The sequence below is a fragment of the Equus asinus genome, chromosome 2 (genome assembly GCF_041296235.1).
Source record: "Equus asinus isolate D_3611 breed Donkey chromosome 2, EquAss-T2T_v2, whole genome shotgun sequence".
Lineage (NCBI taxonomy): Eukaryota > Metazoa > Chordata > Mammalia > Perissodactyla > Equidae > Equus > Equus asinus.
Genome location: NC_091791.1, coordinates 135155497 through 135171789, shown reverse-complemented (window position 1 = coordinate 135171789; position 16293 = coordinate 135155497). Strand labels below are relative to the sequence as shown.

Sequence of the window (16293 nt, the reverse complement as noted above, 5' to 3'; positions counted from 1 at the left end):
AGGGGAAAGGAGCTCTTGATTTCTAGTGCTGCAGGAGCGTGTACACCGAGGGAACCGCTACCAGCCAAAGTTTTCTTACTTCCTAGTCGGGCCGGAAGCGAGTTTCCGTTGCTGGGAAACCGGATGTCTTGGGAGCCCAGTAAGGATGGTTAGATTTGGCGGGGGCGGAGGAGGGGCTTTTTCGTTTTCTCCTCTCATAGGGACTCAAGCCTGTACAACTCCCCACTACTGGCTGAATATTTCTGCCAGTCTCCTTCAAAGACAACTTAGAACTAGAGAGCTTTCCCTGTGTCCAGTGTGTCCAATAGTGACCTATCAGAGATCGCCATCCTAAAAAGAATGTCTTAAGCCCTCTGGTGTTCGTGGCTGAGATGGAGGCCAGTAACAAGGTTGATAATGTTAGTTTTATCCATCCATCCCTTCAGTCAAATCTCAGGTTTGGTCTTAGGTGCCAAGGATACAAAGATAGAACAGGCCTCTGCCCTCAAGCAGCTCACAGACCTGGGAGGGAGCCAACCCCTGATGTTGAGGAATTTGCAGTTAGAAACAAACTAAACCTTTTGTCAAAGTTCATGCCAAGTTTCATTTCATCTCTATTGAGAAGTCAGGATTATCTTGCAGAATAATCACATGGTAATATATCCCATTTATCTTTTTTTTTTTTGAGGAAGATTAGCCCTGAGCTAACATCCACCGCCAATCCTCCTCTTTTTGCTGAGGAAGATTGTCCCTGAGCTAACATCCGTACCCATCTTCCTCTACTTTATATGTGGGACGCCTACCATAGCATGGCTTGCCATGCGGTGCCATGTCTGCACCAAGGATCCTGGCCAGCAGACCCCTGGCGGTGGAAGCAGAACGTACACACCACTTAACCACTGTGCCACTGGTGGCCGGTATCCCATTTATCTTTAAACTGTTGTTTAAGGATAAAGTCTTGTCTAGCTGATTTAGACTTTAGGCTCACCAGACAACCAGCGAATAGTTTAGGTCCCAGGAAAATTTTGTTCAGAGTTTAATAATTTCCCTGCCATCTGTTCCACTCCATTTACTCCACAGCAATTGAGAGGTTAATCCTAACTTCCTTACAACCAAGTTTAGGACACTGAAGTCTCACCTCCTCTGTGAGGCCTCCCAACTTCTCCAATCAGAAGTGATGATCTCTTTCAATGTGCCTCACAGCACACTAAAACACTGAACATGTTGAATTGTTAGCTTACATGCTCGTCTCCCTCAAGTGCCTAGGAGGCCAGGAGCTTCTTTATTTCTATATCTCAAACATGTAGGGTGACAGGTACACAGTAGATGCTCAACATATATTTCTTGAGTGAATTAACTAAGTGTTGTTCAAAGACTAAATGGCTAACTTTACTGCAGTCTGTTCAGAGACCTCAATCAGAAATATATATTGATGGGGCCGGTTCCATGGCATAGTAGTTCGGGTTGCTCCACTTTGGTGGCCAGGTTCGAATCCCTGGCATGGATCTACACCACTCATCAGCTATGCTGTCACAGGCGACCCACATATGAAGTGGAGGAGGATTGGCACAGATGTTAGCTCAGGGATAATCTTCCTCAGCAAAAAAAAAAAAAATATATATATATATATATATATATATATATACATATGTATGTATTGAATCTCTACGGGGGCACTGTTCTTGGCATGGGTAGGTGGCATGTAGAGGTTTTCAGACTCCTTAGAAGCCTGTTAGAGCTATCCAGAGCACAAAGGGCCGGAGGAAGCTGAGCAGCCCCCAGCTCCAGCTTTTCTGCCCCCTTGCCCCCTGGGTTAAGATCTCAGCGTCGCGATCTGGGTTCGGCTTTGCGGGGCAGGACCCCCGGGAAGGCTCCGCCCCCAGCGCCCAGGCCCCGCCCCCGAGGCCCCGCCCAGCGCGTCCCGCGGGGTTGGCGGCGGCCATCCCCCTCCTCGCTCAGCTGGAACGCTTTGCTCGCGGCGTTCTCTCTCTATAAAGTTGTTGTTGCGGCTTCCGCCGCGGGTGGAGGAAGATGGCGTCGGGCGGTGGCGGCTGTAGCGCTTCAGAAAGATTCCCTCCGCCCTTCCCCGGCCTGGAACCGGAGTCCGAGGGGGCGGCCGGGGGGTCAGAACCCGAAGCTGGGGACAGCGACACCGAGGGGGAGGATATTTTCACCGGCGCCGCGGCGGCCGTAAGTTCGCCACCCCTCGGGGCGGCCGTGCCACCCAGAAGGGAAGAGAGGCAAAGCGAGGGTCGGGAGGCTGGGCAGAGTGGGTCCGGCGAGACCTTGGGTTGGTGACAGTAGTCGTGGCTTGGGGGCTCTGGATGAGCGCCGAGACGTAGGGCCTGGCTTCCCGGCCGCTAGGCGGACGGTGAGGAGTGAGGGGTGTGGTGGCTTCTCCGCCGAGGTCGGCATTTGACCCCACCGTCCCAGGGGGCTGTTTTGCTGGTTGTTTCCTGCCGGGCTGATTTAATGGGTCCAGATAAGAGGATGGGGTGCAGACTTTCCTTTTCCTCGCCTAACTGCCCCTAGGATGAATAACGTTATCTGGAGTGGCCCAGGATAGTGACCCGCCCACAAATCCTTTCATTAGCTCCGCGCTTACCGGCGATTACCAAAGGCCCTTTCTGGATCTTAGTTTATAAGAGTTAGGTTGACTCCTCTGCTGTCTAGGAGAATCCTGCCAGAGGTCGGTTGAAAAAAAGGCCCTGCTAGATAAATCACTACGTAGACCAAAAGCTTTGTCCCTTTTAAAGGGGTGTGTTAAAGTGCGCAGTTACCTCAGTGGGAGCGAATCTGTAAATGTGAGGAGGAAATGGTGTTTCCCAGAGTAATATCCAGGTTTCTAATAAGAGTTAGGTGTTGGGGGCCAGCCCCGCAGCGAGTGGTTAAGTTCGCGTGCTCCACTTAGGCGGCCCAGGGTTCGATCCTGGGCGCGTACATGGCACCACTCATTAGGCCATGTTGAGGCAGCGTCCCACAAGCCACAACTAGAAGGACCCACAACTAAAATATACAACTATGTACTTGGGGGATTTGGGGAGAAAAGAGCAGGAAAAAAAGGTGTTGAGAAAAACTAATCTTTAGGTATGGCAGGTGGAATTCAGTCTACTAAGAGCTAGATATTTGGAAAAACTAATCCTCATATGTGGAATGTGGAAATCAGTAAGCAATTCTGGACCCGTGGGGATGTTTTGGGCTGTTTTATAAGAATATTGCTTCCCACCAGTTGGTACAGTTTGTTCCAGGTTGAAAACTTATTCAGTGCTAGGCCTGTGAATTTATCTATCTTGGATGATGCTTCTCTTCATAGTAGCTACTCAGTATGTGAGTGACTAAATAAAACAGCTTTAAATTCTTTATATAGCATGCCTGAAGAAGTCTGAGGCTTATCTCATTTATGTCAGAAAAAGATGAAGTTCCTTGGAAATATCTTCTGTGATAATTAGAATTTTCTCTGTACTGTGCTAGGAATTGGGTCTATAATCCCAGCTCAAAAAATATTTGCTGATGCTAATATAACAGCTCAAACGGTCTAATGAAGTCTCTGTTATTGTGAGAAATAATAACTCTTGCTGCTAATTTAAGTCTTTATCCCATTTAAAACAAATCTTTAGTCTGTTCTTTTAGTAATTCCCCCGTAAGCCATGGAGAACAGCTACTGTTGATAACTGCTAGGATGGTAGATATTCAGACTAAATATCTGAAAATAGAAATTCTTGCACTGAAAGTTATTGGTTACATAGGCAAATAATGATTTATTTTCCCAAAAGGACCCTAGAAAGGTGAGGAGTTATTTTTTAGAGTTCTCTAAAGAAGTTCAAGTTCAATGAATTGATCTCACCAGATTTCTTTACAGACGTCAATACTTCTCTCTTGTAAAATTGTAAAAATACTTTGCCTAATTTCCAGCTAAGAGGATGAGGAGGGGGTCAGAATGACCTTGTTCTACCATGGAAAGCATAGTTATTTTAATTTGGATTTTGATCCAGGAAAATTGAGTTGCTGAGGAAACTAAAATGCCACCTGTAAGCCAATTTTTGAACTGCCTGCCCTGATGTTAATCTTCAGAAAGCCAAGACCCCAAGATTCTTCGCTAGTTAAGCTGTGAATTTCTTGTTAAAGAGCAGTTAAATACAAGTTGTATTCTAATAAATGCTTTAGTTGTGAGCCAGTGTGAGAAGATAGGAGATTGCAGTGCTTCTGTATGTTAAGAAACAACGTTGAAGTATAAAGTAATAAGGAGCGTGAACTTTGAAGGCTGGTTTAAATCCAGGCTCTATTACTTGTTAGCTTAACCTTGGGCAAGGTACTTAATTATTCTGTATAGTTTCCTCACCTGTAAAATGTGAATACTAATATTTACCTCCACCATTATTGTGAGGATTAAATTAGAATACCTGTAGAACACTTAGAACAGTTGAGCATTTTGTAAACTGAAACTACTCTGAGAATCACAAAAACCCACAATGTCTAATAAAAGCGTAAATTAATTCTAAAAATGGTTAATATAGTTTATCAAAACTAAACTAGTAAGATTGTTTTGATTAGCTAGAAGCCATCAAAGTAGGCACTTAATGACTTCACTAGCATCTTGATTTAAGTTTATCTTCATATTTTTTTTTTATCTTCACATCGTCATGTTGCATGTTGGAGGCAAAGGGAGGAGCATTAAAGAATTGGGAAGGGCCCCGCCCCGTGGCCAAGTGGGTATGTTCGCGCGCTGGGCTTTGGCGGCCCAGGGTTTCGCTGGTTCCGATCCTGGGCACGGACAAGGCGCAGCTCGTCAGGCCACGCTAAGGCGACGTCCCACTTGCCACAACTAGAAGGACCCACAACTAATAATATGCAACTATGTACTGTGGGGATTTGGGGAGAAAAAGCAGGAGGTAAAAAAAAAAGATTGGCAACAGTTGTTAACTCAGGTGCCAGTCTTTAAAAAAAAAATTGGGAAGCTAAGGCATCTAAAATGTAAAACTCATTTATGGTATGCATGTAATTTCCTGGATATTGATGTAGCAGCTGCTGCTGTTAATCATCCCATCTGCTCTCTTTTATAGTCCAAGAGGCTTTGTTAATACAGTAATAAAAGTGTTACTTGATTTATAAGTGAAAGAGCAGCCCGTGATGATGCATCTCAGAATCTACAAGGAGAGACTGGAGTTAAAAAAATTATTGAAATAAATCTGAAATCATGGCTTTAAAAGTGAAAACCAGCTTGTGGAAGGTCTGATTCTTAAGAATACATAAGACCTTACCTTCTTTCTGCCTCCTACTTTGTGGGCCTATAAATAAAAAGGTCTAAAATTCTAAATATATTACCTGAATCTTTGATGTGGACCTGAATCCATCTATGTATCTTTTTAGTTAAAACTTTCTTAGTTCTGGAACAGTATTAATTTTTCCCTTAATAAAACTAGAGACTAGATTGTAGCCATTCTTTTGGCTCTCCAGATTCATAAAATTATTATGTTAAAAAGACTATAAATGGCATACGTATTTTTACAGCTCGTTTGACCTCTCTGGTCTTACTTGCCTACTTTTAAACCAGAATGATACAATTGAAGCAAGTTCTTTATTTGCCTTCCCATGAGTTCTTATATGCCCATCTCTTTTTAGCAGTATGCCAGCACCACAATTAGATTTGCCCTCTAAATAAAAGGGAAGAACTGTTGAAGTCTGTCTCATGCTGAGAGAAAGGAGAAAAACATAGATAAATGATAATCCTCAGTTCAGATTTTGGCCAAATCTGGTAACAACTTCTTTTGATGATATATCAGACCAATTAGAATTTTTTTTCCACTTCTCTTATTCTTGAATTGAAGCCTTAGTATTTAGAGAAATGGCCAGAAAAAAGAAATAGGATAAAGAAGGAGTAGCAGGGGGCTTGAAAAGTCATGTATTGAATAATTAATTCTTTATATGTAAGGCTAAAGAACAATATAACTTAATTGTATTGGTATTCAGAAGTCTTGGATAACAATTGGCTTCTGATTGACAGTGTTTTATAGACTGCAGAGAATTATAGAAATCTAAGGTATGTATTTAACATTTAGACAGGAAAGGACATGGTATTTTTAGAATCCAGGCCTACATCTGTGCTCAATATAACGTGTATCCTGAGGGGGAACAAATCAGCTTTTTTTATTGTAAAAAACACACAACAAACTTTACCGCTGTAACCATTTTTAATTGTACAGTTCAAGAGTGTTAAGTATATTCATGTTTTTGTGAAAGGGATCTCCAGAACTTTTTCATCTTGCATTTCTGAAACTCTATACCCATTAAACAAATTCCCCTTTTACCTCCTCCCCCCAGCCCTTGGTAACCACCATTCTACTTTCTGTTTCTGTGAATTTGACTTCTTTAGATAACCTCCTATAAGAGGAATCATGCCAGTATTTGTCTTTTTGTGACTGGCTTTTTTCACTTAGCATAATGTCCTCAAGGTTCATCCATGTTGTAGCATCTGTTAGAATGTCCTTCCTTTTAAGGCTGAATGATATACCACATTTTGTTTATCCGTTCATCCCTCGATGGACACTTGGGTTGCTTCTCCCTATTGGCTCTTGTGAATAGTGCTGCTATGAACATGAGTGTGCAGATGTGTCTTCCAGACCCTGCTTTCAATTCTTTTGACCATATATCCAGAAGTGGGATAGCTGGGTCACATGGTAGTTCTATTTTTAATTTTTTGAGGAACCTCCATACTGTTTTCCATAGCAGTTGCACGATTTTACAGTCCTATCTCAGCTCTTTTTTAAGACCAGTTTATTTCCTTTTGAGTGCTTATAGGATAACCTCTTTAGATCTGGACAGAATTTTGTAATTTTATTAAAAGCCCTAAGGAGATTGATCATTTAGTTGGCTAATATTTTAAGTCTCTCTTCTGCAAAATGCCTGATGGCTGTTCCCAAAGGTGTAACGCGTCCTCAGTTAGTTTCTTCATACTATCCCTTCTGTGTTCTTAACCAGCTGAAAGTTAATCTACATAAGTGTTTTTAAACAAAGCTTTATTGCTTAGTTTCTTTAGTTAACGGTATATTCATTTACAACTAATATTAGTAAATAGTCATGGGTAAGTGTCCTCTAGTGTGTAGTATTTTCTGTAGGCATATTTTCTCAGACACATGTTTTTGGAACTAACATGACATCAGGTGGTCAGATCTGGTCAAAAGTTCAGAAGTTGAAATTCCACGTTTTTCACAAAGGTCTGATACAAATGTTCTTGAAAACGTTAGCAACTGGTGTTATGTCCAAAGATTTCATTTTAATGCTCAGCTCAAATTGTAAACAAGTTTTACTTTTAATGAGTTTAGATTTTCCTGAAGTACATAGATTCATTGATTTTTTTTTTTAAAGATTGGCACCTGAGCTAACAACTGTTGGCAATCTTCTTCTTTTTCTTCTTTTTTGCTTTTTCTCCCCAAATACCTCCAGTACATAGTTGTATATTTTAGTTGTGGCTCCCTCTAGTTGTGGAATGTGGGACGCCGCCTCAACATGGCCTTACGAGCGATGCCGTGTCCGCGCCCAGGATCGGAACCGGCGAAACCACTGAAGTGGAGCCCGCGAACTTAACCACTCAGCCATGGGGCTGGCCCCTAATTTCTTGATTATAGAATTGTACTAGCAGTTAACCTACCTTTCAAGGTTATGAAGGAAAGACTAACAAAAGTAATTACAAAGCAGTTTTAAGGGAAGGGGAATGAGAAAAGATGACTTTTAAAGATGACTAGTAAGAACCCAACTTAAAAATTATTTAAAATTAGAGTTTGGGGCTTGTGAGAGAAGCAGCAAAGGTTGCAGTTGTACTCTGGTTTCTATAGAGTTGCTGCCCCCTTTGCTTACGCAGGTGTTAAGGGAGCTCCGATGACTTGGCCATTTGTGATTTGCTTGGTTGGGAGGGGAGAGAGGAAAAAGAAGACTCTAATTTCTCTCCGTTGGTCCTCAGAACTTCTCAGCACTGTTGAGTAACTGTTGGCACAAATAAATCATGAGTAGTGGATAGTTACTAGAGCAAGTAGCCATAAGTATTTCATCTCCAGGAAAAGCCTGTTGCTCAACTTTTTCTGGCTTATTCTTTTGCTTCGTCAAATGGACAGCTGGGGCTTCATTCTGCTTTCAGAGCAGATTTGAACAGGGTTTGCTTTTTCTGCTTAGAAGTTAACATACCCATTAGTGCTCTGATCCTTCTGCAGTTTTCTGAGCCCTTCTATTAATTTGAGACCCAAAATGTTTAGTAGGGAAATTATAAAAGTGAATTCAGTAGAATGTCCTAAATCATGGCATGCCCTTTCATTTGAGGTCTCTAATGGGCTTGCTTACCATTTTCCTTAACCAGCTCTATGATCAACTTCAGGCTCATTTTCCCCAGCCTTCCAGCTCCCCCTTTTCCATTTTCATTACTTCCTCTACCTTCTAGCTCAGAGCTTGTTTACTTTTTTTGTGTTGTAGACCCCTTAGCAATCCAGTGAAGCCTATGGACCTATTCTCGGAATAATGTTTTTAAATGTATAAAATGGATTACAAAGGAAACCAGTTATACTGAAATGCAGTTATCAATTAAAATAAATATTAAATTTATTTAATTTAATAAATAAAATTTATTTTATTTTGGATAGCAATTGGCTAGTCAAATAAAAATTAAAACAATTTTATATATATTTATATTAGTAACGTGCTTTTTAATGCTTTAAATAATACCTAGGGATAGATCTAAACACTACTATAATTTTTAAATAAAGATGAGCATAAATGATATTTTGAGATCTGTAACAACTATAATATCAAATAAAAAATATCTAATTTCTTTTAGAGTCTCAGGTACTGCTATGACTATTATGGTTTGTTGCATATCTTTATAATTGAAGAAAATGCAGAATTGTAGTTAGAGGGTGAAAATGAAATTGTAATTTTATTCCCATCTAAATTCATAGACCTCTCCCCCTGCATTCTGTGGCTCATGGACCCTAGTATACCCCAAGAACCCCTACTTTAACTCCTTAAGCTATGAGAGGGAGTAACATCGTGAAATCATTAGAGTTAATCAGATATTCACCCAGTTTGTGAAGTTAGATGCACCCTGTTCCCAAATCCAGTTGTCACTGAATGTCCATTCTCCCAAGCACAGAAGCTTTTAGCACATCTGTGCCATTTTTTTTTTTAAGATTTTATTTTTCCTTTTTCTCCCCAAAGCCCCCCCAGTACATAGTTGTGGATCCTTCTAGTTCTGGTATGCAGGACGCCACCTCAGCATGGCCTGACGAGCGGTGCCATGTCTGCACCCAGGATACAAACCGGTGAAACCCTGGGCCGCCAGAGCAGAGCGTGTGAACTTAACCACTTAGCCACGGGGCCAGCCCCTCTGTGCCATTTTTGAAACATGGTATGGGAGAAGAGTCACTGCCTGAGGTAGGTAGAATAGTTGCGGCCTCCGAAGATGTCCATGGCCTGGAACCTGTGAATATGTTAGGTTACAAAGCAAAGGGGCATTAAGGTTGAAAACGGATTTAAGGTTGCTAGTCAGCTGACCTTAAGATAGGCAAGTTATCCTGGAATATCTTAGCCCAGTGTAATCACAAGGATTCTTTAAAAGTGGAAGAGAGAGAGAGTGACTAGGGAAGGTAGATTACCTTTAGAAGAAAGGCACAGAGAGATGCAACATCGTTAGCTTTGAAGGTGGAGGAAGTGACCCATGAGCCAAGGAATGTGGCTGGCTTTTAGAAGCTAGAAAGAGCAAGGAAACAAATTTTCCCCTAGAACCTCCAGAAAGGAACACAGCTCTGGTGACACCTTGATTTCAGCCCAGCGAGACCTGTATTGACTTCTAGAGAATTATAGTAAATTTGCATTGTGTAAGCTGTTAAATTTGTGATAATTTGTTGCAGCAGTGATAGAAAACTAATGCACTGCCCCACCTTGCTCATTTCTCCCTAGAAGTAAAGGTGGCAAAAGGAGGAGTATTTATGCCAAAGTCTTCCAGGGTAATTTTTAAAGACTTCATGACTGCTCTGTTATGATCTGAGTATAGCTTCTGGGTTGACTTGTTCCTAATTGTCCTTGCCTTGGTACATTAGTATGATCACACATTGCCGTAGCTCCATCTTGCCTTACTAAATTATAATAATTTTCCATCAGAAAATCACTGCTCTTGTTCTGCAGAAGCAGTGTTACCTTAGCATTTAATTTGGATTCGACCTCTAAATGTAGTTGAGAGCTTTAGTGGTTACCACCCTTTTGAGGTCTCTTGAACGTAATGCAAGTGTTCTGCATGGAGCAAAAAAAGCAGTTGAGCAACAGAAGGAAGAATCACAACTGCTTAACCTGAAGGGAAGTTCCCCAGAATCGCAGTAGTGCTTTCCAGTACTGAATGGCTGTGTCAGCTCTGGGGGACAGCAAGCCCACATCTGTCCTTCTCTGAGCTAAGAGAACTGCTTTAGTAGCCTGGGCCTCATGGTTTGAGGCTGGTAATTGGAGAGGAATATCTGTTTACTCTTAACACAAGTGCTCTCTTGCTGGCAGATCTTTCTAGTGCCTGAGGGTTAGGATTAGGCCGTTTGTGAGCTTTTATAAACAGGCACTTGAACCTGCTAGAATTAACAGCCAAAGGGAGTTAGCAGGTGTTGTATATCCTAGCCTAGGATTCTATCACTGACAGAAAGAATGCTTCCTTTATTTTTTTTTTAAAAAGGGCAGGGGGAAGTATGCAGGGCTGCTCTTTGGCTTTATTAACTACATCACAAAGGTACTATTTTTATTACGGAATATATGTAGTTTTGTCTGTTGCCTAGAAATTTAGTTCCTTCCAAACAGATGGATAGTTTTCTGACTTATTGACTCTTGAGAGGTTTTCAAAATATGGATTATAAAGCAAGGCTTATTTTTAGTAATGATTTTGCCACTCAGTATAATCAGTGTGCCTCCTTCCTTCCCCCATCATGAGTCCTTCCTAAAATTTTAACTGTTGATTCAGAATTAGCTTTTTAATATAAATTATATCTTGATAAATTTAGCCTTTTAACCTAAGGCATAGCATATAAAATGTGTTATAATGCCTAGGTGGTATATTTTTATAACAAGCTATTATTAGTGACTCTAGTCTCTTAGAAGACTTGTTTTCTCTAACAGTCTTGTAAGAATGTAGGCTACCACAAACAGGGATTCATTTCTTCTTTTCCTTAAAAATAGTTATGCTCAGCTTTTTTTGGATCTGATTTTAAGTAAAACTTAATATGCCTCGAAGGCCTACTGTGTGCTGGGTACTCTTCAGCTTAAAGAAATAAGCTTAGTTTGTCCAATGCTGATCCAGATCAATCAACTGAAAGTGAATTTGGTAAGGCCAAAAATAAAGCAAATGTGAAAAGAAGTAAAGTTGGGGAGGGGTACTGTACAATATGGCAGAGAGAGGGGTGACATACTTATGTAAGAAAAGTGTACATCTAACTAAGTAATACTAACTTAGTGTAGAAAAATGGGCAGAGGACATTGAGAAAAGTCACAGGGATTCCAATGGCCAGTAAAGACAACTTTCCACCACTCAACCTGGCAAAGATTTTTTAAAAGAGAGAGAATGCTTACTGCTGCTGTGGGTGCAGGACTCACACATTGCTGAGGGGTGGGAGGTGGGATGCAAGCTGGTGATCTTTCTGGAAGGCAGCTTAGCAGAACCTTTGAAAATTTTATGTCCAATAATTCTACTTAAGAATCTATCCCAGGGAAATAATCAGATGTGGGCTTATATATATGGATAGACATCACAGCATTATTTGTGGGGATAAAAACCTGAAAACTGTCTAAATAGCCATCCTTAGGGAAATGACTGTGTTGTGGTATACCCATACGATAGAATGTTAAGTCCCTGAAATTGGGATTTTTGTACAACTCTTAATGACGTTAAGAATGCCTAGATGGGGCCGGCCCGGTGGCGCAGCGGTTAAGTGCGCACATTCTGCTTCAGCGGCCCGGGGTTCACCGGTTCGGATCCCGGGTGCAGACATGGCACTGCTTGGCACACATGCTGTGGTAGGCGTCCCATGTATAAAGTAGAAGAAGATGGGCATGGATGTTAGCTCAGGGCCAGTCTTCCTCAGTGAAAAGAGGAGGATTGGCAGCAGTTAGCTCAGGGCTAATCTTCCTCAAAAAAAAGAAAAAGCTCAGATGGTGGAGGGTGGAGGGACAGAGTAAAAAGTTTTACGTACATAGAAGAATAATTTTGTAAAAGAACAACTACAGAGGAAAGATCAGGGTAGGGAATATCATAATCCATCTTAACTATCTTCAGCTTTCTTAGAACTCAGCCATGAGTGGTTTTGGGGATGGAGTCCCAGAGGATATCTGAGGAGCAGTTTTTTCTGTGCTCACAGGTAGTTGTTACCTGGCTTACTAAGGGAGCACAAGTCAGTTTCATCATGGTTCTAGTCAAGCAGCTTACCGTTTGGGTCTGGTGGAGGAAGAGAGACAGGTAGTCGTGCTCTAGTTGTCACTGCAGTGTCCTGTCCACCTGGGTCTCTCTCTTCTCATTAGTGCAGGGAAAGACAGGCTGCTGTTCTATCATTGTTCCGGAAAATGTTCTTTGTCTTTAAACTTTCTATTTAGCTGGTAAATCAGAAATGGAAAGCTGGCTTTATTCATCTTCGTGTCACAGGAATGAATTCTTCTAGCCGTCTTTAGAAATGGCTAAATTCTAACCTGTGCCTTTTCTGGTGCTTTGGTCTCCCTGGTGAGCTACTAGTAAATTACATTTGTATACATTTATCCTTAACATATCCTGAGTTTTAGTCTTTCCTAGTCTCCATCTAAAGATGACTAGTATCAGTGGGAACTGAATTAAAAGAAATCAGATGGCTTTTTATGAGATCCCTATACTGTACAAGAGCACAAGAGTATGTATAGGAAGGAATATGTAGTTGTATATGTAGGAAGGTGGTTGGCAATGTATGAGACAAAAGTTTTGTCATGTGAGTTTTGTTTGTGCCCTGTTTGTTGTCTGTGTCTCTGCAGTGATTTTTGTTGTTGTTTTTTAAGATTATAGAAGCTGGAAGACAGAATCACTGTCTAATAGAATTTGTATAACATTTAAGCATATACCACTAAGTGCTCAGTAAACTTTGTTAGCATAGAAAAGTTCCAGTAGAAGCATTGTTTGCTAATACAAATCTAATACAGTTTCTTTCTCTGAGGGTGGCCCCACTGTTGGGATGGCGCTGTTTGCATGGCAAATTCAGAGGACCCGTCGGATCTGTCATTTCCTTTTGTTCCGTTGGGTCAGAAAAAGCCTGTTTGCAGGAAACAAACTCCCTCAGATTTGTTAAGGAAATGTTTCATAAAAGATTCCTTAAATCAGGTCTTTTAACTGATTTGGCCTTGGGGTCTGACTTCAAAACCCTGTAGTACCACACCATGGCTTTTGAAGCTGGATTCCCAGCTTTCTGTTCATGTTCTGCACAATCCAGCTTTGTTCTTTCTGGTACTGGTTTGGGTCCCACCCCACCCTTGTTTGCGGCTGATCACTGAGCTTTTGATAAAGGCCCTGGCCTGACTGTATTTTCACCATGTGCCCACTAGGCTAAGCATGACTGGTTTTTGTTCTGCTAGCCTGACACGGGTGTGGTGGAAAATTGTGTCTGTGTAAGTGAAGGATGAAAAGAAAAGTTATGTTTAGAAACAGCTTTAGATGTAAAGTGTTATACCTTCCTTTGCCTGTCAAGGGTTCAGTAATATCCACACATCTGGACTTCAGTGAGCAGTTTAGCCAAGACCACAAAGTAAACCAGGATCCAGAGCTTGAATTCTGGACTCCAATGTCGTGTCCTGGTCACTAGAATGTGCCCCATCAGCATTTGAAAGAATGAAAGTCACCAACTGAGAAGGGGAAATGCAGTTGGACACATTTCTTTTGAAAATTGTCTGTGTGTATACATACCCTTATCGGTATCACGTGCTTTGGGATAGGGCATTTCAGTAAGGCTATGGTGTTGAAAATTAACTTTAAAATGTATGAGTTTATTTTAGCTCTGTGATCACCTGGGCAGCACTTACAGCACTGATAATGATTGGCTGCTTATTAAACTGGCTGACTAGTGATCCTGTCTTCCCCTAAACACCTGTGGGAGCCACTGAGGGATGAATTAAAAGTCACTTTCTAGGTTCGTTCTTTTTTTTTTAAGATTTTATTTTTCCTTTTTTTCCCAAAGCCCCCCCGTACATAGTTGTGTATTTTTAGTTGTAGGTCCTTCTAGTTGTGACATGTGGGATGCCACCTCAGCATGGCTCGATGAGCGGTGCCATGTCCGCGCCCAGGATTCGAACTGGCAAAACCCTGGGCCACCGAAGCAGAGTGCACGAACTTAACCACTTGGCCAGGGGGCCGGCCCCTCTAGGTTTGTTCTTAATGGCACTGTTTTATTCAGAATATCTCTTTGTTTTTAGAGTAAGCCCCAGTCCCCAAAGAGAATTGCTTCTCTTCCCATCAACAATGGCTCCAGAGAAAATGGGATCCATGAGGAACAAGACCAAGAGCCACAGGATCTCTTTGCAGGTGAGTATGGACTCAACTTATAATAGGAATCTTCACATTGCTGAGTTAAAGTGAAAAACCAAAAAAGGGGTCCCGCCTGGTGGTGCAGCAGTTAAATTCGCACATTCCGTTTCAGCGGCCCAGGGCTCACCAGTTCGGATCCTGGGTGTGGACCTACGCACTTCTTATCCAGCCATGCTGTGGCAGGTGTCCTACATATAAAGTAGAGTAAGATGGGCACAGGTGTCAGCTCAGGGTCAGTCTTCCTCAGCAAAAAGAGGAGGATTGGCAGCAGATGTTAGCTCAGGGCTGATCTTCCTCAAAAAAAAAAAAGTAAAATAGTATATTTACATATTTGAAATGTAACTCTATGTAAGATATGATTGTGGAGGAGTCCCAAACCTGTAAAATGCAGTCCCTGCCATCAAGATTCCTGCAGGATGGGGGCCAGCCCCATGGCCGAGTGATTGGGTTTGCACACTCCATTTCGGCTGCCCAGGGTTTCGCTGGTTCGGATCCTGGGCGTGGACGTGGCACCGCTTGTCAGGCCATGCTGAGGTGGTGTCCCACATGCCACAACTAGAAGGACCCACAACTCAAACGTGCAGCTATGTACTAGGGGGATTTGGGGCGAAAAAGCAGAAAAAAAAAAAAAGATTGGCGACAGTTGTTAGGTGCCAATCTTTAAAAAATAAAAAATAAAATAAAAAATAAATTTTAATGCCTAAAAATGGTGCAAAGCGCTCTTTTAAAAGTCCCCTCTCTAGAACACCTAGGGAATGAGTTATTCTCAACTGGATTTTCCCAGATATACAAAGGTGACTCTTAAGCGCTACTTTTTAAAAACTATTTGCATTAGAAAGATTTTTCAGATATTACATGTCTTTTTATCCCTCTTGGACAGCATATATTAAACATATCTTAATCCTTGCAAGATGATCTAAAATTAAAATTGTGAATAATTCTTAAACTGCTAAAACAGCAGTGCCATCCTCATGTGTGGCAAACAGTGCCTTTTCCCAAGCATTACTGTGTTTGTATCTTGGGTCCATTTTTTCTAGCTTACAGTTTTCCTGACTCTTCCTTTGATGTCATTTTTGCTGTCGGTGTACCTGCCTTTTCTATCATAGTGGCTTGTAAAGCAGATAGACGCACTTATTCTTTTACACATAGTTATAAAAAGAATAAATAGGGTTTATATAACGTTTCAAAGGAATACTCCTGAGAATAAAGTAAATTGGCACACTTACTTTGACTGTGTAGTCTTTTTGCGTGATACCTGGTTCTTGCCTAAATTTTAGGTAGAGGGTAGCCAAGTGGTTGTATTTGGGAATGAAAGAGGTTGCTCTCCTAAACTTATGCTAGACAAACACCTCTTTTACTATCCTCCCATTTTAGCCATGTAAAAATTTCTTCACTCTTAATCTGAGAACCTCTAAGTATTGAGAGTAGTTGCCGTTGTTCTTGTCTCTTAACCTATAGAACTGCAGTTTAGCCATCAAAGACCCATTATTGACCTTCATTATAAAATATCAACTATTTTTAGATGCCACAGTGGAGCTATCCCTGGACAGCACACAAAATAATCAGAAGAAGGTACCAGCCAAAACGCTCATTTCTCTTCCTCCACAGGAAGCCATAAATTCTTCTAAGCCACAACCAAGCTCTGAGGAGGTGAGAATCTATGCTGTTGGTCTTGTTTCTTTTGGATTTTTAGGACTGTGCTGCCAGTCTGAAATTCAGTTGAGCATGAACCTTGAGAAAATATTTATGACTCTTGAAGAAGACCTTTATGG

The 16293-nt window shown here is 41.5% G+C and overlaps 1 protein-coding gene across 1 annotated transcript in view; it reads left to right on the top strand.

Moving 5' to 3' along the window:
• The first annotated feature begins 1893 nt into the window (after positions 1-1893).
• Positions 1894-16293, top strand: part of SNX1 (sorting nexin 1) — a 31249-nt gene continuing 16849 nt past the window's right edge. The window contains exons 1-3 of the mRNA XM_014850592.3: positions 1894-2169; positions 14410-14518; positions 16044-16171. Of these exons, the coding sequence (XP_014706078.1) occupies positions 2011-2169; positions 14410-14518; positions 16044-16171 (396 nt within the window). The 5' untranslated portion in view covers positions 1894-2010. The remainder of the gene's footprint in view (positions 2170-14409; positions 14519-16043; positions 16172-16293) is intronic.